At 41.8% G+C, this 26136-nt stretch overlaps 1 protein-coding gene across 1 annotated transcript in view; it reads right to left on the bottom strand.

Moving 5' to 3' along the window:
• Nucleotides 1-26136, bottom strand: part of SNTB1 (syntrophin beta 1) — a 108068-nt gene that overhangs the window by 4481 nt on the left and 77451 nt on the right. Inside the window, exons 4-5 of the mRNA XM_015856228.3 lie at nt 7038-7177; nt 598-794 (exon numbers count right to left, since the gene is read on the bottom strand). Coding sequence (XP_015711714.2) covers nt 598-794; nt 7038-7177 — 337 coding nt within the window. The remainder of the gene's footprint in view (nt 1-597; nt 795-7037; nt 7178-26136) is intronic.

Here is a 26136-nt window from a genome sequence, read left to right as displayed (position 1 = left end):
TATGACTTCTAAATCCTTGGGACACTCAAGGAAAAGATGTAGCCTAAAAGTTCCAGAGCTATTCTGGGCTGGCATCTACCAGACCACAAAGGGCATGATTCCAGAGTGTCTGCGGCTAACTAACCTTTGTTAATTTTGTAAGAAGAGAAATGCAGAAACATGGCACACGCTCAGGGAGGGAAATGACCAGTCACCACAATCTGGCTATGGATCTGGATTGTATTCCTTTTCACTCTTTTCAAGTGTGCAGAGCTGGGTGAATATATAACCAGCTCATGCCTATGAATCTGCCTGTCCTCCCCTGCCTCTTCCCTTTGCAGGAAAAGCTTCTGACAGGCTCACAGAAGTCTCCTGACTCTCAAAAACAGAGCTCTTTTTTGTGGATTTCTGGACAAGCCTCTGGAAGTTGCTTTTCCACGACACAGACCAACACAACTGACTACAGAATCGTGTCTGGGGCCATTGAGGAGAACAAGATGAAATGTCAGAATGACAATGACTGTGTCCTTGTTTTGCAGTACTGACTGAAGGTATTATACCAGCTAGGGCTGGCTGGAAAACAGAGTGTGAAGAAGCAATGCTGTGTCTGCTACTCACATGTTGTGATTTCTGTGATGAGCTCTGCAGAATTATGACAGCCCTGCACGATGCTCCTTGTCCACAGTGAGAGGTCTCTGCTTGTCTCTGTCCTGAACAGGTGTGTTTCGATGCCTTGCCTCGTACCGGTACGGGTTGCAAAGGACAAATCGACCCCAGACTGTGGTGAGCCTTTTCCTGGGCCAGAATGCACCAACCTGAAATGGGATTGGGATATACATTGGTGACTACAACACAATGTTATAAGCACTGATCTGCTTCCACAGAGGACATTGAACCATCGCTGCAGAACATTGTAACTAAATCATGCCCTGAGTAAAACTGCTTTGTCCATCCCTAAATGCATGTTGTTGGGAGTATAAGAACTCACATCTCTAAACTGAAACCTGAAGTGACAGTTACCACTTAGAGGGTGAAGGTCCACAGAAGAAGGTAATGAGGCAGCCATACAGGCAGGTGACGGTGGGGATGCTGCAGAGAGCCAGGACTCCCTCACTAAATGTCCACAACACTCCTCTGGATAAGCAGAAGAGAGAAATCACCTTCTGTATGTGGTGATGGGGTTTAGTGACATATGGAAACACACTCAGCCACAGTGGCTGGATACTGTCAAGCTGCTCTTGCCATAAAACTTAAACATATGCAGAAAAACTCTACAATAAAAGAGTAATGATTCCCATGAAGGCTGAAGATCTGTAAAATATGCAGATGCCATGCGCTGCCTTGTGTATACTTTTCCCATAAGGTACCTGTAAAATGCAGCTATTTGTAACCCCAAACTTCTGTTGCATTTTGCTGCAATGAAAATTTCTTTGACTGGCACAAGCTGTTCTTCTCCCAGGATTTTGGAAGGTTTGTCCATCACAGCCAACACTGGCTGCACAAAACATTTTCAGGAGAGAAAATCAACGCCTCATAATATTTCATTCCTGTTAAAGTCTATCCTTGTGGCTTTTTCCCACAGAAGAATGGGACTGTGAATACAGGATATGGCGCCGATTCAGCTGAGAGTAATGAAATAGAGAAGTTCCTCATACTGTGAGCTCCAAGCACCAGCCATAAGAAGAGCCACAAAATGGGACCTGAGAAATCCTTCTGAAAACTTAATTTCTACCCTGTGCCAGCTTTTCTGTAGGCAAACAATATATTTGTAAGAGACCATAAAATACGTACGTAACACGGCAGCAGAACATAAGCTGGAGCATGGAACATTAGGCTTTATGCATTATCTACTGAATACTGTTTGCCCTCAGATTATTGTATCACATCTGGAAGGTTAGGTGGCATCATAAAGTAGCTGTTTTAATAGGAAAAAGAAAGGCAAAAAGAAAAGAACAGCAACAACATCATCTTTTCAGTTACTGGAATGTTAACCATAAGACATTTGAATGTTACCCAAACTCCCTGGCAGTCCATGTTGATTGCTGGGATCTGCATTGTACCCAGCAGGCATCCCCCCATTTCAAGTTTGCTCACACTCAGGAGCCTGTGAATTTCTGTGCATTCTGAGCCTCCTCCTCCATCACCCACCACCAGGAGGGCCGGGAGGCGAGGTGCAGTTTGTTGTTACAGATACAGCTCCTTTGTACAGGCTTCAAGAGCTGTGCTAAAAATTATTCTTTACTACTTCAGGTACTGAATGCATCACAGATGGTTCAAAGGTTTTATTTCCTTTCAAAAACACCCCAAATTCCCAGGTCTTCATGCATTATCCATTGCAATCAGCTTTCCAGAATATGAATAGAATAGAGACAGGAGCCATTCTCTTGCAGCCTTCTCACTCACATTATCCCAAACTAACTGCACAAACAGGCAGGGGAATGTTTGCTGGTATTCCTGCAGCACCACTAGCCTGGATGTACACAGCTCCTCACAGGTGTTCCTGAGTGCTCCCACCCAGAGCTGCAGAGCTGCCAGAGGGCACAGCAGGTTGCTCATGGTGTGGGCTGCTCTCTGCATGCCCTAGGGAGCCAGCAGGGCACCTGCTAATGTTCTCTAATTGTTCCCTTGTCTCTTTGGGCTCTGAAGACCTTTTTGGCATTAGTCTCTGCAGGTGCGCTGTACAAGATGTGTGCAGTACAGCACGACAGGGGAGACTCTGCAGGACCTACACTGCACTGCAAGGCTATGAGAATTTCAAACATTTGCTGCAACACAGCAAAATCCAGCGGCCTCTTCAAAATGATATTGAAACCAAGACTGACATTCACAGCAAGTGTTCAGCTGCTCATTGGAGACTGATCTCGGGAAGCTGTGCTACAAGAGCATACACACCACTATAATCTGACCTTTCTTAGGTTGAAACCACTCCTTAACCCTTAACTGACTATTTCAAACCCACTCATGGACAGCTGTCTCCTTTTGAGACCTCTGCACATTCAGTAGTGCTTCTTTTGGTGCAGCTCAGGATACATTTGGCTTTCTGGGCTGTGAAATACTCCAATACTCTCAGATACTTTTCAGCAGTCATAATGTTTCTAACGATTGGTTGTTCATATAAAAAGTTGTATTTATGTAGGTAAGTCACCCAGACTGCCCTGTGCTCATAATCACCAAATGTTTTCAATCTATACTGGCATCAAGCATCAAACTGTTCTAATATTTTCTGGTTACAGAACTCAGATTTGCACAATAGTTACTTGAGATACTTGATCTTTGACCAGAGTGTAACATGTGCTTGTCTTTCTTAGCTGATACATAACGCAATTTGATTGCAGATATTTCAGATGGAAAGGCTTAAGCCCCCATTCCCATGTTGTAGGGAGGCACTGTTATTCCTTCATCAGGCATAAGGAAACATGGAAACAGATTATGACTAAAAGGTCCTTGGAGTCAAGGCTATGAGCCAGCTGCTGTTCCTCCTGGTGCAGAGACCTAAAGGAACAATTTAAATCTCCAGATCTCAGCTTTATACGAGCTATTATTTATATTCTATACAGAGCTGCCTAGAAAATATTTTTAGATCTTAATAGCACCCGTAGGTTGAAGGCAAACTTATCAACAAACAGAAAGGGCACGCTGAAATTCTGCTTGTTGAAATTCTGCTTATTGAAATACTATAAGTTTGTAATCCTTCTACCACTTCTCAATTTTCTCTCCTCATTAAGTCTCGGGTAGATTAAGCATGACTCTGTGCAGTATCTGGCACTGAAGTTTTCCAGTTTCAGCAGCTTTTCAAATATGCATTAGCTAAGCAAAAATGCTTTCCCAAAGACTCATAAAAATCTGAAAGATGGGAGCAGCCAAGATTACAACATGTGGTCTGCAAACTTTCCAGGTGAAAAGTTCTCAATTGCACTGATCAATGCACAGAAGGGATGAAAAAACAATCAACTGAGCATGAACACAGCAGTCAATACTGGCAGCAAACTATGTGTATTTTCTTGGTGTAAGTACCTGGTGTGACAGCACATAAAATCAGAATCCTGCAGGGTTTTAATCAAAAGCATCCACAAAAGTAGGTGTAATGACTTAGGGAATCTATCAGTTATTGCAAGCCTTGAAGATTCAAGTATTTGCATGTATTTATCAGATTGCGCCTCAGTTCTAGATGTTGTCTTTGGTATTTCTGTTACCTTTTCACCTGTTTGTTAGATTGCAGACAGTGCGCTGGATGCTGTGTGTGTGTCAGCACACTCCTGGCACTGTCATCCATCCTTTTCAGCCCCAGTACTGAGGACCGTACACTTTATTCTAGAGAATCTAATCAAGTGCTTCACCTGCACACTGAATCTTTGAAGAACCTCCTCTGCCTTAAATACAGCCCATCCCATTCTGTCCACCACAGATCCAGAGAACACGCTGCCTTGGCCTCTGTGTTCCACCTGTGAATACTTGAAAACTATTGGCATATTAAGAAAGTTTTCCTAAGTATTCCCTATTTCCAAGAAAGACCTTCAGCATAAGAAAAAAACAGAGCTGTTGGAGCAAGTCCAGAGGAAGGTCATGAAGATGATCAGAGGGCTGGAGAACCTCTCCTTATAAAGACAGGTTGCAGGAGCTGGACTTGTTCAGCCTGGAAATGAGAAGGCTCTGGGGAGACCTCACTGCAGCTTTTTAATACTTAAAAAGCACTTATAAGAAAGATGGAGAAAGAGGGGAGATTTAAATTAGACATAACAAAGAAATTCTTTACTATGAAAATGGTGAGGCATAGGAACAGGCTGCCCAGAGAAGCTGCGGATGTCCCATCCCTGGAGATGCTCAATATGAGATTGCATGAAGATACACATGATAATGTGTGGGCAGGTAGGGGAAGGGTGAGCTGGCCGGCAACCTCAAGCCAATCGGGGGCTGATTAAAAGAATAGACCAGCAAAACAAGGCACAGGTGTTTCCTAGCAGTGACAGAGCAGTAGGACAGGTACATGTGCAGGACTCATTATACTGGAATTCTAAGGAGTTATCATGAGATCTGGGCAGCTCCACCATTGTGTGAAGGTCAGAAGGCCATGGAGTTGTAGCCCTAATCTCCTGATGGCAAAGAACACTTTGCTCCTGGCAGAAGGATGATCCACCACAGTAAATTGACTTTGCTGAAATGCCTTTTACTGCAAGCTGAAATTTATAAATTAGTGATTGCCTCACACCTGTGACTCACTAAGGACATGCTCGGGCTTTTATCAGCAGCCACCTGGGTCCAGCCAGCAGGAGGGGCTGGAGGTTGGGGTAATCATTGTGTCTCAGCTGTGCTGACCACAGGTAGGATCTTCTGCCACTTTAAAGAAGAGGACCAAGATCTGCTGGCAGATGACACCCTGAAGGAATAGGGAGGAGCTGCACTATGTTCTGCTGGTGGTTTCCATGAAAAGCAGCAAAGCTTGTTTTGGGGCAGAAGGAATGTGGTCAGATAACTTACACTCTATAAAACAAAGTGGGGAACTCATAAAGAAACAGGTTCAGCTGAACAACCCCCATCCTCTGTGGCCCATAGCGGGCAGCAGCCATGTACCACTGAAGCACCACTCCCAGGGAATTCCTGGTGTTTCTTCCCCTCATGCAAGACTCACGATCCACGTGATGATTCTCCAGCAGTTTGAAAGAAGAGCAGAGAGGTATGCAGATATATTCCTATTTACAAACTCAGTTCCAACCACCTCACACTAACGCTATCCAGTACTCCCTTCCTGCTGGGCTAAACACACATTGGCAAGGCATGATGTTGTAACAGGAGGAGCAATAAATCACTGCTGGCATTGGCACATTCTCACAGAGGTGTAATTACCATGTGGTAACACAACACCACGTGCCATTCAACATCACATCAAAGTCCAGTGACGCACCCAGACACAACCTCCTGCTCCAACACCTTACCTAGTTTTCAGCGTCAATTGGGTTTGACAAATTTCACTGGAATTGTCAACATTCAATGCCACCAGGCGCAGCAGTCTGCAAACTGCAAAGCACTGGGCTCTCACCTTGTTTTAAGGTAAAAGATGGTAAATCAGAACTCGGCTTCCCATCAGTTTGAAAGCGCCATCATGGGTAGGTTGATCAGCACAAAACAACCATTAATTTACCAAATGCAACTTTAAAAAACAAACAAACGATGGTTTGATAGTAAAGTCTCAGCTCATTTAGAAAGGGAATGAAGAGACTGAGAACAAAAATTAACTAATGAGAGCACAGTAAGAGACCCACTGCTTTTGGCAATGCGCTATCAGCTCTTCTGAAAGAGAACTCATTGAAAGTAGTATAATAGTGGCCTGTAGCAAAGCCAAAACAATGCAGCAGCAGCTCTTTCTCAAGCCCTTTGACCGCACTGGCAGAGAAATATGATTAAGACTCACATCAAGAAGCACAGACAGTTTCCACTGTATAAAGACAACCATGGGAAAACTCAATCTGAATTAGTGTTGGTCGATAGATCCGAAACATTGCAGATGGTTATTTCCAGCCTCAATTCAAGAATGCGTCTTTCAAGTTCACCACTTTAAACTGAAAAATCCAAGATTTCCTAGAGCTAGAACACAAATCATACTGAAATTATCTTATCATACGTGTGAGACCTCAGGAGCCCTATATCATGGATATAGTACTTCCACATCAGCGTGTTCAAAACAAGGCAACAATTTCCCATTTGTCAGCCTGGAGAAGTAGCTGGAAATGTGAATGCTTCTGCGGATTCCTTAGGTCTGCATGCTGAGATAGGAATCTCAGGAGATCAAACTCTCAACTATTTCAGCACTTCCAATCTGCGCCAAACTATTGCATCGATTACCTTTGCAGTGTGATTCTAGCAATCAGCTTTGGCCAGAGCTTGAAGTGAAGGAAAAGCGAGGAGGAACAGTTATGCTTAACACATTTCCCCATTCAAGAAGAATCTCATTTCCAAGCCATGGCATTTTAGATGTGATCTACAGATGTACAGTTGCTATACAGGATCTTGGCTGATCAGCCATTCTCAATGCTTTTGTAGCTGTAATCAAAAAGCACAGGTACCTGGTGGCTAGGAGAGGGTAGGTGTGCAGAGGGCTGAACCAAGCCTCCTTCATCCGTGGCATGCTCTCGTATATTAAGAGGTCCTTCTCTGTCAAGACCACCAACACCGGCTTCCAGTGTTTCTCGTTGTCTCCTGGAACCTGAAAAGGAGGAACATTTCAATGAAATCAAACAAAGCTGCCATGGTGCAAAGCCTGACAACATGAACATCTGAAGCCTTGGGCAAGACAGTGAGTGAGAGTTTCTCTTAGGCACTTTGACATCTCCAACGTGAACTTACAGCTAGATGAAATAGAAATGGAGTAAAGCATGATGAAATCTGCTGCTCTTGTTGACAATACCATTCCAAACCTCTTTGCAGCCTTCACTCATTACAGGCTGCTCCATAAAGGCAGTAGTAGAAGAACACTGAGACAGAGCTGGTTGTTATTTAGCTGTGGTATGCATGAAAGGACCTTAAATGCACATTTACAAGGGATACCATTCATGTCCAGCTGCCACATTAACCTGAGCGCTAGACACTACTAATGTTGTTTCTGGGTTCAAAACTACTAAAAAAAAACCCTGCAACATCACTATTATTTAACAATGACAGGTAGTAAAAAAATACTGCTTTGGGAGCAGATGGGTTTGCTTCTTTCCTCTGTAGCTCATGTTTTCATTGCTTTCGTTCACCATGGTTTTACAGATGTCAGTTTATAGCATAGGGTTGATCTAAAGCATTGACTCAGAGATGGATTTGCATCCACATTTCAAACCCATCTGTAGACAATGTCTAATAAATGGGACATCAAAGCCCTTTACCAGCTGCAAAGTCCAGATGTGGAATTCTGTTTTGCAGCTCAGGCATGTGGTTGTCCACATGGCCACACACTGTGAGGATTCTGGTTTTAACTTAGTTTAATCTGGTGTCTTAAAATAGATGGGAACACAAAAGGGTCTTGGCTTTCACAGACAAATTAATCACTTTTCTTTTAGTTCACAGACAAGAAAAGACATCACATTACACAGAAACAAGCTCACAATCTAAAACCCACAATCTAAAACCAAAACACCTTGGCTGTGTATTAAAGAAAATTAAACAAATTATGAGACTCTCCAGAGAATCTGGTTGTCTATGTGACTCCTCAATTAAAACTTTGTCCAGCAAAGAGAAGCAGCTGTCTAACATGTGTTTTATGCTTCATGCCAACCTTATTTGGCACGGATCTGTGTAACTGGGTACATCATTTGCTACAGAAAACAAATTATCTTTTCCACATAAGAGATAAATCAAAGATTGGCTGGGCTGGGAACGACACACCACGATGTGGTGATTTTCAGATCCAGAAGTACCATGTGCTTTATATGATAGCTTCAGACTGAGAAGCATATTTGAAACATTCTCGTTTTACATGAAGACAAATTCCAATGCATTTCTGAACTTTTAGTGGATTTCAAGCCAGCTGCAGGAAAGCTCCACACAAGAAAATTAAAATCCAAGGCAGATCTTAAGCTTAAGCCAAGGATTCTTGGCTTATGTCATTTTAAAAAGTAAAGCAAATGGACAGAGGATGGGATGTTACTTCTTTTATTTTTTCTCTCTGTCTTTTTTTTTTTTTAAATTCTATGACCACAAACAATCCAAAGACTTTGGGAAGCTGCTTAAAGCTTTCCTCACAGAACTATCCCACCTGTGCATTATTTTCCAATGCTGGTTCTGTCATTAAGTGGCTGGTCAGACAACTGTAACTCCAGAATGGCTGGGAAACTCTACTCTCAGTAAACCAACCACAAGAAAGGGAATACAACTCATTTTGCCATCTATTCACACAACTGTTTGCTGGACACATGTAAATATCGGGAGCCAGGTATTCTATCTGAGAAATGAGTGGATGCTGCATTTACAACCTGCACAGCAAAACCCACAGCTTGGCTTTTGTCCTTCTCAATGGCACGGTGACTCTGGAGAAGTTCCTCTGCCTTAAGGAATTGAAGGCTTGTCCTCAACTCTGACTGATGTGATCTGATCCAACCTCTCCTTGTAAAGCATACAACAGGAATCTCTGAATGGCTTGGGTTGGAAGGGACCTTACAGCTCATCCAGCTCTAACCCTCTGCTGTGGGGAGAGCTGCCCCCCACCAGCTCAGGCTGCCTAGGGCCCCATCCAACCTGGCCCTGAACGTCATCAGGGATGGGGCAACCACAGCTTCCCTGGGCAGCTGTGCCAATGCCTCACCATCCTCTGAGTACAGAATTTACTCCAAACACCCAATTTAAATCTCTATTCTTTTAATTTAAAACCATTTTCCTCATCCTATTACTATCTGCCCAAGAAAAAGGTTGGTCTCCTTCCCAATAAGCCCCCTTCAAGTACTAGAAGGCTGCAATGAGATCTCCCTGGAGCTTTTTCTTCTCCAAGTTGAACAAGACTCAACTCCTTCAGCCTTCCCTCGTTGAGGTGCTCCAGCCCTCTGAACATCTTCATGGCCCTCCAAAGGGGGTGGGTCTCAGGGAGAAAGGAGAACATTGTTTGCCTACAAGAAGCACTATGCAAGAGAAGAGCCCTGGGATGCATGCACTTTTAATCACATTTTTATAAACCTTGCTGGTATGATAGCTGTCTCATTCGTAAGGAAAGCTGTTGTAAGCAATACTGCTGCTATTTCAAACCTGAATGTTTTGTGCATCTGAAAGCGTGTCTGTTTTATCCAAGTGTAACAGCTGATCTAATAAGGGATATTGCCTTTCCCAAAAAACCTTGAATTGCATTACTGTTCACTGATTTCAAAGGGGTTTGCATCAGGTTCTAACAGCTGATGCTGTGCTGTTCGTCAGGCAGTCGGCACTTCTGTAAGGTGTCAAAGAGAACATTTTGTCCTGCAGATGGTAACAGCAAATTTTACAAAGTAAGAACAAAGTCTGCAAATGCAACATTAGCCTACAGGGCACATTCAGAACAAATCAGCATGGGAAATTAATCCAGATCAAGCAACAGGGTCATATCAAGCATGAGTAAAATAATAAATTTCAAAACAAGAGGAGAAAGCATGCTGCTTATTGACAGCAAAGGGAAGGATCTGTTCTAATAGTAAGGATATAAAATCTGACATATCGTCACATGAAATAGATCTCTAAGAGTATATTTAAGTATTACTTGAGACACATTTTAAATGCATGCTTTTAGATGATGATTAGGGCTGGCAAAGCTTGGCAGAATTCTGTCACTTGTAGTAAAATTCTTAGAATCACAGAATAACCTAAGTTGGAATTTCATAAGGATTACTGAGTCCAACTCCTGGCTCCACAAAGGACCACCAAAAATCAGATCCTGTGTCTGAGAACATCATCCAGATGCTCCCTGAACTCCAGCAGCTCAGGCCCTGGGCAGCCCATTCCCAGCCCGCTGCACTCCAGGGCAGACCCTGTCCCTAACCCACATCTGACCCTCCCCTGACACAGCTCCATGCTGCTCCGAGCCATACTGTTATGGCAACAACAGGTACCAGTGCCCATGTCCATGGCCAGCTCAGCTTAGCGGAGCTGAGTCTGGTATCATATCAAAGGAGATCCACATTTATGTCCTCTCTCTGCCACAGGCTTCCAATGCAAAGTCAGTATAAATGATCTGTTTCCAACAGGCAGTTCACTGGAGATATGTCCTTTTAGAAACAGTTTGGACCTTTGCATTTTCATCTACCAGGTCTCCCTTTTGTAAGTGTTTCCTTTGAATTTCAGTTTCTCATCTTCTTCAGGCTGTCAGGACTAGATGAAAGAATACCTTTAATCTATGAGATTTGCAGAAAAATCACATTAGAGGCCTTAGTCTTTTCTGGAAAGCTGTTTTACATTTTCATTAACTCAAAAGGGACATTTCAATCACATTCTTTATTTAATAAACAAATTATATATTGCCAGCAGACTCCACTGCAGCAGGTATTCTAAACGTGCCCTTTCAGAGAACTGCAAGGTAGCAACTTCACACTTAGTGTTTTAATACCCTTTCCCCTCCCCTGCATCCTTCAAATCCAGAAGCTAAAATAGCCCTGCACACACTGCACGGGAGGAGCAATGTGGAAAGAATTTTCTGAAACATCTTTCTTGCCGTTTTCAGGCCTCCCTTCACTAAATATATCTCAATGCCCAGAAGTCAGCTTAGATACAGACTGGGATATGTTCTGCTACGTATTTCTTGCCATTTCATGGTCTTTTGATGAAGGACTACGTCCATGTTCAGAATAAATTTGATTCTCTTAAGGAAACCTTGTTAGCAGTTCTTGAAAATAACAGCTGGGACTGCAAAGTATTTTTCCAAGATGAACAGCAGCAAGGCAAAAATACAACATGCCAACAGCACCATATGCAATAATGCTTTTACTTCTGCAAGCTCATTTGATGGGAGGCAATTTTCAGTGCAAGTGTGGGTGCAAGCAACAGCCAAAGGCAGGGGATATCAACACCTCCCACACCACATACACAGATAAGATAGGTACTTAGTAGTTTTAAACAGGAAATCACAGAATCACAGCTTGGTTTGGAAAGCACCTCAAGGATCATTAAGTTCCAACCTCCCTGCCACAGATTAGACTGCCCAGGGTCCCATCCAACCTCACCTTAAACACCTACAGGGACAGGGCATTCACAGCCTTGTTATAGAACCTCAGAAACCTTTCAGTAAAAAACTTCCCTGACATCTAATCCAAACCTCCCCTCCTTTAGTTTAAACCTATTTCCCCATGTCCTATCACTATCTACACTGGTAAAAAGTTGATTCTTCTCCTGTTTACAAACTCCATTTAAACACTGGCAGTCCACAATGAGGTCTCCCTCCTGTCTTCGATCACCCACTCAACCCTCATATGCCTTGATACGTCTTCCAGAAGGATCTGATCCATGATGTTCCCAGGCAAGGTGGTGGGGCAAACTGGCCTGTAGTTCCCTGGGTCCTCTTTCCTCCCTTTCTTGTAAATAAGAGTGATGTTTCCCTTCTTCCAGTCCACAGGGACCTCAAGTGACAGCCAGAACTTTTCAAATACAACAGACAGTGGCTTGGTAACAACATTATGTAGATCTCTGGGGTACATGTCATCCAGCCCCATGGACTTGTACACATTAACTCTCATGAGCTGCCCTTATACTGGTGGGGAGTCCACTCCCCTAGTTTCTACCTAGAGGTTCAGGTTCAGGGATGTGAGACTCAGGGATGTGAACAACCTGGAAATAATATGAATGGTTTTGGTTTTTTTTGTTTTTAAAGAAAAAAGAAAAAAAGGAAGAAAGTTAATGAAAATATGACTGGTTTTGTACTTTTCTTTCTCTGACCTTAGTGACAGATCAAAGGTGTCTTTTTATGTTATCAGATTTGGATTACAGTTACTGCACACAAAAAAAATCCCACAAAGGGCACAACATTGCATCCTTTGAGCACCAGGGAGATACTGAGTGATGTATATGTTTGGCTCTGATGCTGTATGAACAGCCAGAGCAGCATGAGGACCACACTGATCCCAACCCTCATGCTATCCCCAGTGCAAACTGGGGCGCACCTGCAGCAACGGCTATGGCACTGATGAAAACGAAAACTATATCCATTCATGAGACAGATTTGTTCAAGACTGAACTTCTTCTAGATGTCCTTTAAAATGACAAGACACAGCCGGCAGATTTGAATGTCCATATGAACTCATTTTCAGTGAGATGATGTCAAGAATACACGCAGGGCAGAGCAACAGGCAGAGAGCACAGATATGGTAAATGGATCATCCTTTGTTCAAGACACTGACTCACTTTCATGTCAGATGAAAGAAGCTTTTTTATGTTTCCAAAAGCATTCTTGTGTTTTCTGTGTATAAGATATTTTCCTCTATAATGACTTCTTCAGACCACAAGATGACTGAGAGAAATTCTGAATTTATGTAATGGTAATTTACTAGGGCTATGATGGAAAAGCATTGCAAACACCAAAGCTCCACTCCCTAAAAGACAGTGTTGACCTAAATGACTTCTGAAGAAAAATCTGCACTTTACTACTTATCTTCCCCATTGTATTGTTTTACAGAAATTGGCTTGGGAGAGTAGGGAAGGGAAAAGGATATTTCATCACCCAAGGGCTGTGGCAAGAAAAACTTGCCCAACCTGTAACACAAAAGCACAGAAGATAAATGTTAAGCTAGACAGGTGGGAAGGTCAGAACAAGCCCAGCTGGAACTAGAAACAGAGGCTGATAAAGAGATAGAGGACAGGCTAACTATAGTTCAACTGACTTTCAAGGCCAGTTTGACAGAGAGAAAACCTGTGCTTGAAGTGGCCATATTTTAAGTACTGTTTATAAAAGAGACCTAGGAAAATGGAGTATTAGGCAAGAAAACACAATTAACCTTTGGCTTTTCTTATCAGTTATACCGATTGAACAAGTGAATGGAAAGTCTGAAGAGTGAGCACAAAGCTGCTATATTAGAGCTGAAACCAATGCAAAACTGCAGGCAATAACACACACCTTCCTGGCCAGCTAGGACCTGGATTTCAAGCAGCTATCTCTCTAATCTAGAATGCTTCCACCACAGGTTCAGAGTAAAAGCGAAGATCGTAGAATCATAGAATCATAGAATGACTTAGGTTGGAAGGGACCTTACAGATCACTTGAGATGTTTGCTATTAGCAAATAACTTGGCAGCTGTTGTGTGCTCATGTTTCTTGAGTACATGTGTCTTAAATCTGGGATGTCTGCACTCTTCAGGCTGCAAATGATGGTGTCTGTAAGCCTGCATCCTTCATGAAAATATCATTGAAAGGTTGATGATAGCTGCCTACAACTATCATCAATATGTGGGATGGGCTGTACCTCTAAGACATCTCATGTCTGGGGCATATGAGCAACTGTGTTGTCTACAATATAATGTCTGGATCCACAGCACAATAATCCTAGTACTGGGGAAAAACTACTACTTATCCTGAAAATGGAGCAGCCTTCTTCCTCCAGACTTGCCTTAGAAATCAGAAGAAAAGTTTCTGCATCTTTTTCTCTAGTCCATGGAATCATTTCATATACCAGGATCAGCCCCAAGAGAAAGGAATCATACTTGTGAATGGCTTTCAAGTAGAGGCAAGAAAAAAGATGTGGAGATTTGGAGGATCTACCACATCTCCTGCGTAACTGCTCAAGAATGGATACTGTTATTTAGTGCAGCTTCCTCCAGGTACAGTCGAGGATACTAAGAGCAAACATTATTATCTGATACGCTACACAGCAGTTTAACTGTGGGCAGATTTTTCTGTTCAAGTCAAGCTGCAGTGTTTTATGAGGTAGTTCATCCTCATCAGTGGGCTATAATGGTAACTGCACAGGTGCAGAATCGATTTAAAGACACCACAGTTTCAACTCACTGTCTTCAAAGATCGTTAATTTACAATTGATTCTGCCTTCATCTGATCAAGTAGGTGCTAGATTAGGATAAAGTAGCAATAATACCCATTATCTCAAAAGATATACTCATTTTACCTTTCAATTGAATGAATGTGCTTGGATTTCTAATGATCCACTCAAGAACACTTGTCAACAGCAGTCAAATGCAAAAGCAGGAAATGGAGTTTTGATTTGAAAGCTGCTTGCATTTTTTAATGACGGTTCAAACATGTAAAATGTCATTTGAAAAGATTACAGTGTCTGTTTGGTGAAGGACAGGTAATCATCTATGTCTACATTAAAACCGCAGTGACTGAAATCTGTCCCAGAAAATGTTTTATGCCATTCTCTATCATGTTGTTTTTTTCTAATATTCAGACTCAGAAATGATGACCTTTCATGACTGATACCTCTCCCAGACTGACAGATTCAACTACTTCACTCAAGGGTCATTATAAATCACAAGTGCTGGAAGAAAAAAAATAAGTAAGACAGCAATACAGAAAGAACAAGATGTTTCTCTGTCATTGTTACTATGCTGTCTCAAGGACAGTCCAGAATACTGTGTCATTTCAGTCTATTGTGTCATTGATCAATATTCAGTAACACTGATGGACTGCACTGCAAGTATTGACCTCAAGCACATGAGTGAATTCACAACGTGTCTGGCACAGAAATGCATTATCTTTAAAAAAGAAGGAAAATCTATATGCTATAAGCTTCATCAACTGGAATTTTGATTGAAAGCATTATTTTAAAAGAAAAAAAAAATACAGAACCCTTAATAATTTAGCTTATTTTGAAACAATGCAGAGGCCAAAAGCTTCTGGAAAACTTGGTGAAAATTAGTCATAATTTAGAATCCGAAGCTACTTATTTAGATGCCTAAGTAAAGACCTGTGAACACAAAGCTGATACCTTTGTCTTTATTTCTTTATCTTAATGAATTATTTATTTACCTGGCCATCATTTTCAATGCCATTCAATTAGCAGAGTCCATATCCTTGTATTAAATGGATAAAAACAGAATACCTGTGTTTGTGCCAGAACAATCACAGACCTTCACAAACTACTTAAAAACCTCACAGATCAGATCTGCTTTCTTGCTGGGGAAGAAAAAAACGTTAATTTTCATTAGAATTTCTTTATTAAAAGTCAAAAGCTTCTGACAGGCAAGAAGATATTTCCCCCCCCAAATCCTAGCTGGGCTCCAAGAGAACTCTTCTACCAATTAAGTTTCCAGTTGGCCACACCTTGGCAGCCGATAGGGAGAGCTGGAGACCATCTGTAGGCCTGCATGGTAGATCTCAATACTGGTGGATCCCAGGACTCCAGTAGACGCAGGGAACGAACAGTTACATCATTTAATATCCAATTAACCAGGACAACATTGGAGTTTAGTTACTCTGTTGTACTGTGCATTAAGTTTCACCATTAGGAATTTGTTACCCATGCTGGAGCGCGTGGTATTGTGATCCTGTGAATACTGCAGGTGTGTGCAGATGTCACTATAGTCTTGAAGACTAACAGAAAACTCTTATTTCAATATGGTCATTACCCTAACCCTCCCAAAGTAATTTCAGGAGAAGAAATAGCCAAGTGGGAAGAATGATGGAGAGAAAGATCAGATCTAGAGGACAACTGCAGTTTGCCACTGGGTCCTGTGACTTACTCAATAGCTGTCATCACTATGTATCTGGCGCATGAAGAAATGCACACATATGGCTAATTCTGCAAAAATAAATGCTGCAAAAATAAATGGCAAAACAGCTTTAATGGTAAACCAGTATTACTGACTCTAGTCAGCCAAAGCTCCCATAGGGATACTAAGTGTGGCCTGAAAATCAGTCTGAGGTTTGCTTGGTATTTGAAATACATTTTTAATTTTTGCTGATCCATCGAGCCATTTTGTTTTGCTGACATTCCATAGTTTCAAGCTTTTTGTTGCGGCCAGGAACCTACAATAAAAATGAGAGCTCAGCTTTCACAAAATCTCTCTGTTCCAAGTAGATGACCTATCCCTTTGGTAAAGGGACTCAAGCTAGGAGTCTTAGAGCTACAGTCAAGATGTGAGCTGCCATTTTCCAGCCCTCCAGTATCCCCTTCCCAGACCTGATACTGCTTATATTAGAAGACCTGACAAAATCACAGCCCTGAAGTTTGTGGCAAAAAACTTGTTTAATTAAGCTACAGTCTGTGATAAAACGCAGCAAATGTTGAAGGGCATGTGTTAATAGGGAACATGAATATTCAACAGAGCCATATGAACAAGACAAACATAAAGAACCCTCTACTTGGCAGTTATCTATGCCGAGCTTTAAATTAGCCACACAGGACAAATGGATTTAGTGCTGTGCCATGTTATTTCATCGAGATTACTAAAAGATAGACAATTAGGGCCATCAATCTACAGACCCAAATCCTTCAAATATCAGCAAATTACATGCTATAAGCTACGCAATTTTGAAAGCTAATGCTCTTTATCTGCTTTTAATTCACAGTGTTTCGTATTTTTGCTAAAATCATAGAAAGTAATTACTCATAGGACAATTCTATTGAGAACTGAACATTTCTTTATAATAAATACTTTAGAGGAATAAAGTTAATTCCCAAAGTCAGTATAAACAGATAACACGCTACAGGTCATCTCCTTAGAACTAAGGATTCCTGAAACATCTAACTTAATGAAATAAAGAACTTCCTGCAACCTGCACTAGACTTTTCTATCTCTTTACAAACACATCACATATCTGAAGAGAAAAATGCTTTTTGGCACAAGAGATACACAATCTCAAGATCCTACTGATTTTATCAGTGGAAGAATGTTTCCTGCTGCAGGCTAATAAATCACCCCAGCCAGCAAATGCCAGCCACTTACACTAAGAACTGTCTGAGTGTAACACAAACTGTGGAGATCTAGTATCACTTCTGCTGCTACAGCAAAGTGCAAAGCCCAAGAGGATAAACAAGTATGAATATTACCCATTACTTCTTCTTCTGATTCCATCCTCAGCATTAGAAATGTATTTGCACTGAAGACACAGAGAATTTTTGTAAAATTATTCATTCCATCTTTATTGCTACTATGAAGATTAATCTTCATAGTTTAATTGAGGCTTCTTTTTCAGTTTGTGCTAGCCTTCTTATATACATTGATACAAACAGTAACTCAGATGATAACACCAGTATAAAAGTGCTCAAGCCCCCCTGGAAACTATGTACTGCAGTGATGCTGTCACATGCTAATACTTACAGAACTCCTTTTAAAAGTACAGCAAATTGGACTGGATATCATACCCGTGGTTTAATACCAACATTTCTGTGATTTTAACTGCCGTGCCCTTGTTGACTTACTTCCTTTAGCCATATGGAAAATAGCCAGGCACAATTAACTATTTGTCAGAAAACAATCTATCAATTAACAACATTCTGTGAGAATGAGCTAGAAATCATATTCTTTGCATGCCAAAAAGCTTTCATTTCTGCCTGTTTGTGTTCAGAACTAAACACGGCTACAGATACGCTGCTTAACATAACTGACCAGTGGAAAAAAGAACTGCTGCCGAGGTTTTTTCAGAAACAGCAGCCAATGAGATTTTCTAAAGATAGGTAGGGGGGTCAGAAGGACTTCACCTTTTCATCTCATAAAAATTCTTTACTGATAGATCTTTGATTAAACAGAGCAGAAATAGACCGAGTCCCAATTAAGACATTTATATTTGTGGGTAGGCTTGAAAGAGAAAAGAAAGGAGAATAGATTGCAGCATTTTCTGGGCTTAACCTTAAAAATCTAGGACCTGACTTCAATTATATTTATACCCATTCCATTCTATTGATGTCAAAAGATTTACTCCTAAATTACATCAGATGGAAATCAGGCTGGCTATTACACATTTTCATGGATATAAGCAGCACCTCTTTAAAAGCATCATTTATTCATAAGTACAACCTCAGACAACAAGCCTCCTCAGACAACTCAGACAAAATCAGAAGGGAAAATCAGCTGTGGGGAATTTCAGGGGACAAACAGATCAGGGGAACAGCAGATCAATCGAAGAAGGGAGAGAGATCAGGGATGAACTCCTTTTGCTGTTATCTGCACATACCCACAGCCTTCACTGCTGCTGAACCTGGGAACCAAACTGATGATCTCTGGGGCAGGCACAGGACATGGTGACTATTTGCTTCCCCTGTACAGAAGCAATCTGTGATCTATGTTACCTCTGAGACTGGTATTCTTGTACTCCACTTTTCCAGTAGAGTAGCCTGCAATGCTTCTGATGCCAAGACCTTTAATGCTGAAACCCTCTTCAGGTCCACTGAGGGGTACAGGTGTGTAACATCTATCATTTAGTGGTTGATTCCTCATAAATGTTTTTCAGAACTGTTCACACACTTGGATGCTATCCTATAACCTCAACTCATTCCTTCTGCTTGTGCTTGCAACTATCCAAGCAGCTGTTAAAAATTATTTAAAGTGAGTTGAGACTGAAGTTTTTCTCAACGGTATCCAGGCTAATGGAAACTGATATGTACATGACCTTCGATGAGCACTAACAGCCCCTTGTGTCCAATCTGAAGTGAAAGAACACAGAGAAGCTAAAATTCCCCTCTTTGAAATCTCCTTGCAGCTGCAAAGAATCAATCTTCTAAGGTTATAAGGGGTTCTGAGGAAGCTGGTCTTATCCCTTCCAATAGTGGATTGCTCCAACACCACCCAGACCATTGAATACTTGGTACACCTATGTATGTCCCATGGTCTCTGCAGCACATCCCATAGGCACCCTGCAGGATTCTATTAGCTCAGCTCCACCTTACCAATGCTCACACTTTCTTCTGATGCTGCCTCACTCTTCCCTACCCCAACCTACATTCCTCCTTCTACACTCATCTATTTGGTTTAATTCCCCACAGACACAAAAATCACAGTAGAAACACAGAGACTAATGCATGATTCCACATTCCCTCTCTGCTCACACAGTTTGAATTTGGAGCAGGCTCTGTTTCTAGCAGTACTATTCATGTTGCAATCTTGCACGATGGCCTTCAAGTTTTGGATAGTTTCATAGCCTCCACGGCAGTCCCCACCAAGACATCTTTTTTACTTCAAACTCTTGCAACAACAAAAGGAGAAGCAAACAATGTGGCACCTTATCCTCAATAATCAACTCTCCCACAAAAGATGGAAGTAGGGGGCCTCAAGACATAACATCACATAAAAGGTTCCCAAACCATCATGTGCAGCTGCATAGTTCCTCTCAGTGCTGCTCTACTTTGTAGTAACTGCTACCAACAGCTTCGGCCAGCTCTACCATTTCCTTGGGCCTCGTTAACATCTGGCTGCAGATTGGGGCCTGCAAATTTACATCTCCATTTTGAAATTTTAGGTTGGAGTGTATTAATGGACTCTATAACACTATGATTAGAAGATCCAAGGGACACAGAATAAAAGGACAGCTTTTAAGGGGAATGAACAAAGTTGCATTTAAACATAAAGTTCTAATTCATTTCCTTCCCAAAGGGCCCTGAGCAGCGCCTCGCACATGGGACGACAGGAGATGAGGCCAGAGAGAATACCACAAAATGCTTCTTCTCATATTGATTTACTCTTTTCATTCCATAAACAAAGGGTAATCTTCTATTTCCATAGCAGGCCTCTCCTCAAAGTGAACTTTTTAGAGCTGTTTCCATAAACATCACTGACATTTCTAGCATAAAGCACACAAAAGCAGTTGTATCCATTATTACACATCGGAAGCCCACTCTGGCCAATGTCTGCAGCTATTTTTAGTACAAGATCAGTAACTGCAAGCACGCACAGCAGTCTCTGCTCAATAGAAAAGCATAAATGAAAAAAAGCCCTAACAAAAACACCATGTGCTCACACTGTGTCTCAGGAATCCTCCCTGTGGCTGACAGTCTTTAGTGTCTAGTGATTAAAACCCAGGTGTTTCCCATCCAGTCAGGCTACCACTACTGTATGAGAACCCAAATTTCAGGGAATCCAAATAACATCTGAGCAAACCTCTGGTAAGTCCATTTGCCTTCAACGAACAATACTGCATTAGGAACAGCAGTTCTGAGCACCCACACACACTTTTCTTCCGGTAGACAGATGAATAAACGGCCTCTTTGCCTTTTTGCACATTGATTTTATTAATCATAGAATTATAAAATGGCTTAGAGTTGCCACTCATCAGGTCAGACTGCCCTACTTCACCTACTGGAGAGAGAGCTCACTCAACAGTGTGCCATCTAAGTACTGCCATTTTTCACCTTCTGACTCTTCTCATCCCCTATACTGAAATAAGACTAAGCTGTGCATTAATAAAAAGTGCCAGCACAAGCGCATTAGAAAACACATAACTATTATTATGACTATTATAGCACAAAACATGATTTTGTGTGACATTTTCAGCAAGAAAAAGTCTACAATGGACTGTGCATTTTTTTCCATGGATCCTATTCTGTGCTTATTTCTCAGACTCAGGTACAACACCTCTGATAAAACTGCATTACTTTCATACAATGTGGTAGCACCAGAAAGCAATCCAGCGTCATTCCAACAGGTTCTGCCATGAGATGTTACAGCAGCACCCAGTTTCTCTATGCATATGGTTCATCTGACAGGGTACATTCCCAATGCTTCATGTGGTTGCGTTACTACTTTTCTTCCCTCATGCACACTTTCCGCCAGGACTTGGTACTGCTTCATCCAAAGCCTAATAGGAACATCAAAGATTGCATCTCTATGTACTTTAGTTTTTTTCATTCATTTCACTTGACTTTTTGTTTCAAGCAGTAATGTTTCTTTGGCTTTATTGGTTAGTTTTTATTGCATAAAGAAGGGCCCATAACCTGTGTGCGGCCTCCAGAAATCACATTTATTCCGTCCTTGTTTCCCTGTCACCTGCAGCTGGCTGTTTAGGACTTATATCAAAACTGAAAATGTTTCTTTTTTATGCATCCACTGTACAATTCTTCCTTTCCTAATCCTAAAAGTAAGGATATGAGACAGGAGAAGGGTACTGTGCACGCTGAGATTTTTGTCCATCTTTCCACATTGTTGATTAGCAACGTATTGTCTCTCCCTAGATTTATAATCATAAAAAGAGATCAAAATCTGTTCCCTTGACGGAAGTGTTACTTTTGTCAGTGATCAGAAACAGCTGCTTTCAAAATCAGCAGTGCTGGCTGTTTCTGGGAATTCAACACTTGGTTTTAGGAACTTTTACTTGTAAGGATATAGGGACTTTGCTGAAGTATTGCTAAATAACGTCATGCAGTTGGTAATCCAAAACTTACAGCATTGCTTCCAAATTCCTTGAAATGCCATGACAATCATTACATGGCAATCTCCAGCAAGATTAAATCTAGTGTTATTCAATGGCTGTTCCCCAAAGTAGATTCTCTTTTGGTAGTAAAATACTTATCTTGCTGCTTAAACATTCAGGCTTTCCTCTCTATTTCACAGTTCATAAAGCACCTTTATGATGTTGAGATTTTTTTTTTTCCAAACAGACAAAAGATGGTTTGCTTTTCCTGCTTTGATTAAATCCTACATCCCACAAGCAGTGAACCTGTGATACTGTTTTTAATTGTCTGCCTCTATTAAGATGCCTGCACTGTATGTCTTTTCCGAATCCCCAGCGTGATTCTGCTACGTGCTTGGCATTAGTGCTGCCAGGTCTGAGGTTAATATGTACACCACACAACTCATTAGCGGTGCATTACTATCAGAGCCAAAAATCAACATGATTGATCCAACAATATGTTTGGGCTTGGGACTGAGACTCAAATGAGGTCTTAGCAAAAGCAAAGGTCAGCAACTTGGCACAAATTTTGCTGTGCACAGAGAAAGCTTTTCTTTCAAACTATTCATCAGGGAAGGTACAAATGACAACTAATACAGGCCTCATTAAAAATGAGAAGAGGAAACCCTGCGGAGAGGGCAGGGAGGCTCCCGCACTAACAGTTGGCTATTTTTTTTCAGTCCTTTGCTAAAGCTTTTATTTATGTTACAGTATAGACAATGCAGAGCTTAAAGGTAGCAGTGGGGTTTGGGGTTTAGGAGACTAGTTAGACTAATTATCTTGACGTGCACTATCAATTACTGTCCGGTTAAACAGAGGGTAATTTTGCAGATGGAAATAAATCTTCAGAATCGAAGGATCTGGGGGAAGGGAATGCAAGAACCTTTTTTAATCAGCCCTATAATTTCTTATAGTTAAAACTCCAGTGTCAAAACATTTCCTGTCTTAAAATAACCAAAATAAAACAGACACTTATATGAGAGTGGGAGAGAAGAGGATTGATAGAAGAAACCTTTTCAAACATGGATTTGTTTCAAGTACAGTTCTTACAAGGATTTCACTTGTAACTCAAGCATTCTTGTCACAGCCAGACTCAGAAATCAATACTTCAAAATACGCTATTTTACATATGGTATCATCATGTTCTTTTCTTTCTCAGTAACCAACTGCGTTGAAAATGCCATTGATACAACCATTAGGCTGTAAGAGAAATACTTCTTTGCAGTCTCCAGAGTTGTTGTGTTGCAATATAATTGTCTAATGGCACATTTTTGTAAGGGCTGTCACGGTATTATGGGTATAATTTTATTTTTACAGGACGTGGTAAAAGGTAAAAGGCTGGCGTTAATAGCCTCGGGAACCTATTACACAAACAGAGGTTGAGGATTAAAATTGGACTGGATTTGTAGAGTCTGCACTGAGTAAATCTTGCCACACTGAAAATTATAGTGCATGTAACTTATCCCTCATCACAGCTTTTTTTTTTTTTAACTCTCCTATTCTTCTAAAGGTCAATCCCTCTTTCCAACAGAGAATGCAGCTTCATCTCAAGGTATTTTTAGAAAACTGTTTATTTTTCTCTGTTAGCAGTTGTTTGGCAAAACAGGATACAAGGGATATTGCTTCTGCTTTTAACAACAGCTACTCTGCTGTGTCGCAATATTCCTCAAACATTAACTATCTAATCTACCCTAAAAGCACTTATGGGTAGGGACAACACACCTCTGAATGGAAGCTCAAAAGGAGAGCAGGAGAGGCTAACACCACTTGAGTATAATGGTGTGGTGAGCAGGACTAGGGAAGTCATCCTGCCCCTATATTCGGCATTAGTGAGGCCTCACCTTGAGTACTGTGTTCAGTTTTGGGCACCTCAGCACAGGAAAGACATGGAGGTATTGGAGCAGGTCCAGAGAAGGGCAACAAGGCTTATGGAGGGCGTGGAAAATCAACCCTATGAGGAGAGGCTAAGGAAGCTGAGGCTGTTTAGTCTGGGGAAAAGGAGGCTGAGGGGAGACCTTATCGCCCTCTTCCAGTACCTAAAAGGTTCTTACAGTGAGAGTGGGGTAAGTCTCTTCTCACTGGTGACAAGTGACAGGACGAGGGGAAATGGCCTCAAGTTGCACCAAGGTAAGTTTAGGTTGGACGTTTGTCATGGTTTTGTAATTTTGTAATTTTGCTATCAGTATTCCACATCATAACATCATGTCAAGTATGGATACTTCTGTTGAATGTGCAGTCCACAGAAGAAGACTACATATCCCAGAGAACAACAGGAGTAACAATAAGTCACGGGACCAGGACTCTATATAATCTCGTTCCCAGGCTGGAGTGCCCTCCTTCTTCTCTCGAACTTCTCGGAGAGTGGGAAGCGTTCCAGCCGTGTCGCCTAGAGTTCACAGTAGGCCTCTCGGTTTTCGGAGACTCTCTCTCTCTCTGTTTCGTTCGATTTGTTAGCCTCAATTATATTATATTGTGTTATCTTGTATTTCGGTATCATATTTAGTAAAATAAGTTTTTCCTCCTTAGATTGTCGCTGTTTTATCCCACTCCCCTTTTCCCCCTCCTTTCCAGGCCCCGGGGGGGGGGCGTGGGGTGGCTTCCCCTGTCACAGGCATAGGTAAATCTAAGTAACCCGTGACAGATTTTTTTGGTGGAGGATGCGGGCATAGAGCTTTTTAGCTTTTAGAACAACTCTCTCTTTGCTCTTAAAGAGCTTCGTTACGGGAGTGTTGGGAGTGTTATCTTTCCGTAGCTGCTCACGGAGAACATGACCTTGAAATACCAGACAAATTGTCAACATTAAGGGCTGCTGCACATTCTCAGCATTGCTATCTAACTTTTGTGTAGAAAACAAAGGGATTTCTTTCTCCCTTAGAGCAAAGCTAGCTAGCTCTGACTTTTACAGAGCCTGCCAGCTATGAATCCACTCTTCATCCCAGTTGCTCTGTTTAAGGGATTGAAAGCAATTATGATCTTCTTAAAGTATTGGTCAACTATTAACACCATAATTTGGTGTTGTGGAATTGTGCAGATATATAGCCTAATAAGGTGGATACTGATGGAGACACCTGCCTGGTACTTTTACGAGATGTGGTATGGTCAGAATTTTGGCATCTACACCCCAGATGGAATTGTGAATCTTACAAACACTTGCATCCCAGATGGAACAGGCAATTTTACAAATACTTGCATCCCAGATGGAACAGGCAATTTTACAAACACCACCATGTTTAATTCATTGTACAGGCTAAAAAAACCCTTTTTATTTAGGTTGTACTCTCAGATTTCCACACGCTTTTCAATAACTGAGATAGGGTTCATACTTGCATTCATGTTATCACTATCAATGCATGCATATATGTTCCTATGCATTCGTTCTATGCGGAAGCCTCCTCCAGAACCAGAGAATGATGACTGGCAGGGAATATGGAAAGGTTTAGGAAAAGTCTTAGAAGCATGGGGACCCGCAGTGTCATGGGATTTCACTCTTGAACACCTAAGGGACCCTAAGAAATTAAGTGAGTATTTGGGTCAGAGATCTAAGGAGGTAAACCTTATGTGGGGTTTGGCTTATGCATACCGTGCTTTGTATCATACTATTCTGGAGAGAGAGAGTTTCCGATCTGAGATTCAAGCCCAAGTTAATTCTGATCAGTCACAGGAGGCATCAGTAGCAATATCAGTTGCCCCTGTGGAAGGCAAGAAATGGAAACGGGTGTCCATGCGTCTAGAACGAAAAGAAGGAGAAGCACAGGGGGGGGGCAGCAGAAGACCCAGGTGCCGGGCATGGAGCAGTACCGAAAAAAGCAAAGGCAAAAACCAAGAGGCATGAAGAAGAGACTGATGAGGAGGAGGAAATCACCTATTGTCGACCTCTGAAGCTGACTGAAATCCAAGGCTCAAGAAAGGAGTTCACACGGCGTCAAGATGAAGGTATCCTTGCTTGGTTGCTTCGCTGCTGGGACAACGGGGCCAACAGCTTGTCTCTAGATGGTAATGAAGCTCGCCAACTAGGAAGCATTGCCCAAGATGCAGGTATCGACAGAGGGATTAGCAGATGTTCGGATGGAGCTGCCACTCTCTGGTTGCGGCTGTTAGAAGCCGTGAGAGAAAGGTACCCCTATAAGGATGCTTTGAAGCCTAAATTTGATAGTTGGAATACCGTCCAAAAAGGTATTCAGCGCTTGAGGGAATTGGCCATGGCGAAAATGTTGTACAGCCCTGATCCAAGCGAACTTGACCCTGAGAGAGTGAGGGCCGATCCTGACATGTGGCAGAAAATCACAAGTACAGCACCAGAGAGAATTGCACAGTCATTGGTATCAGGATCTAAAGGATTCGTGGACAGATGGCCCCGAGTTGTTGAGCTGATTATAATGCTTCAAACCATCGATCAGCAGCTCC

Source organism: Coturnix japonica, chromosome 2, assembly GCF_054131305.1.
Source record: "Coturnix japonica strain WE chromosome 2, WE-NBRP24, whole genome shotgun sequence".
In the NCBI taxonomy this organism is placed as follows: domain Eukaryota; kingdom Metazoa; phylum Chordata; class Aves; order Galliformes; family Phasianidae; genus Coturnix; species Coturnix japonica.
This window is presented reverse-complemented; position numbering and strand designations above follow the sequence as displayed.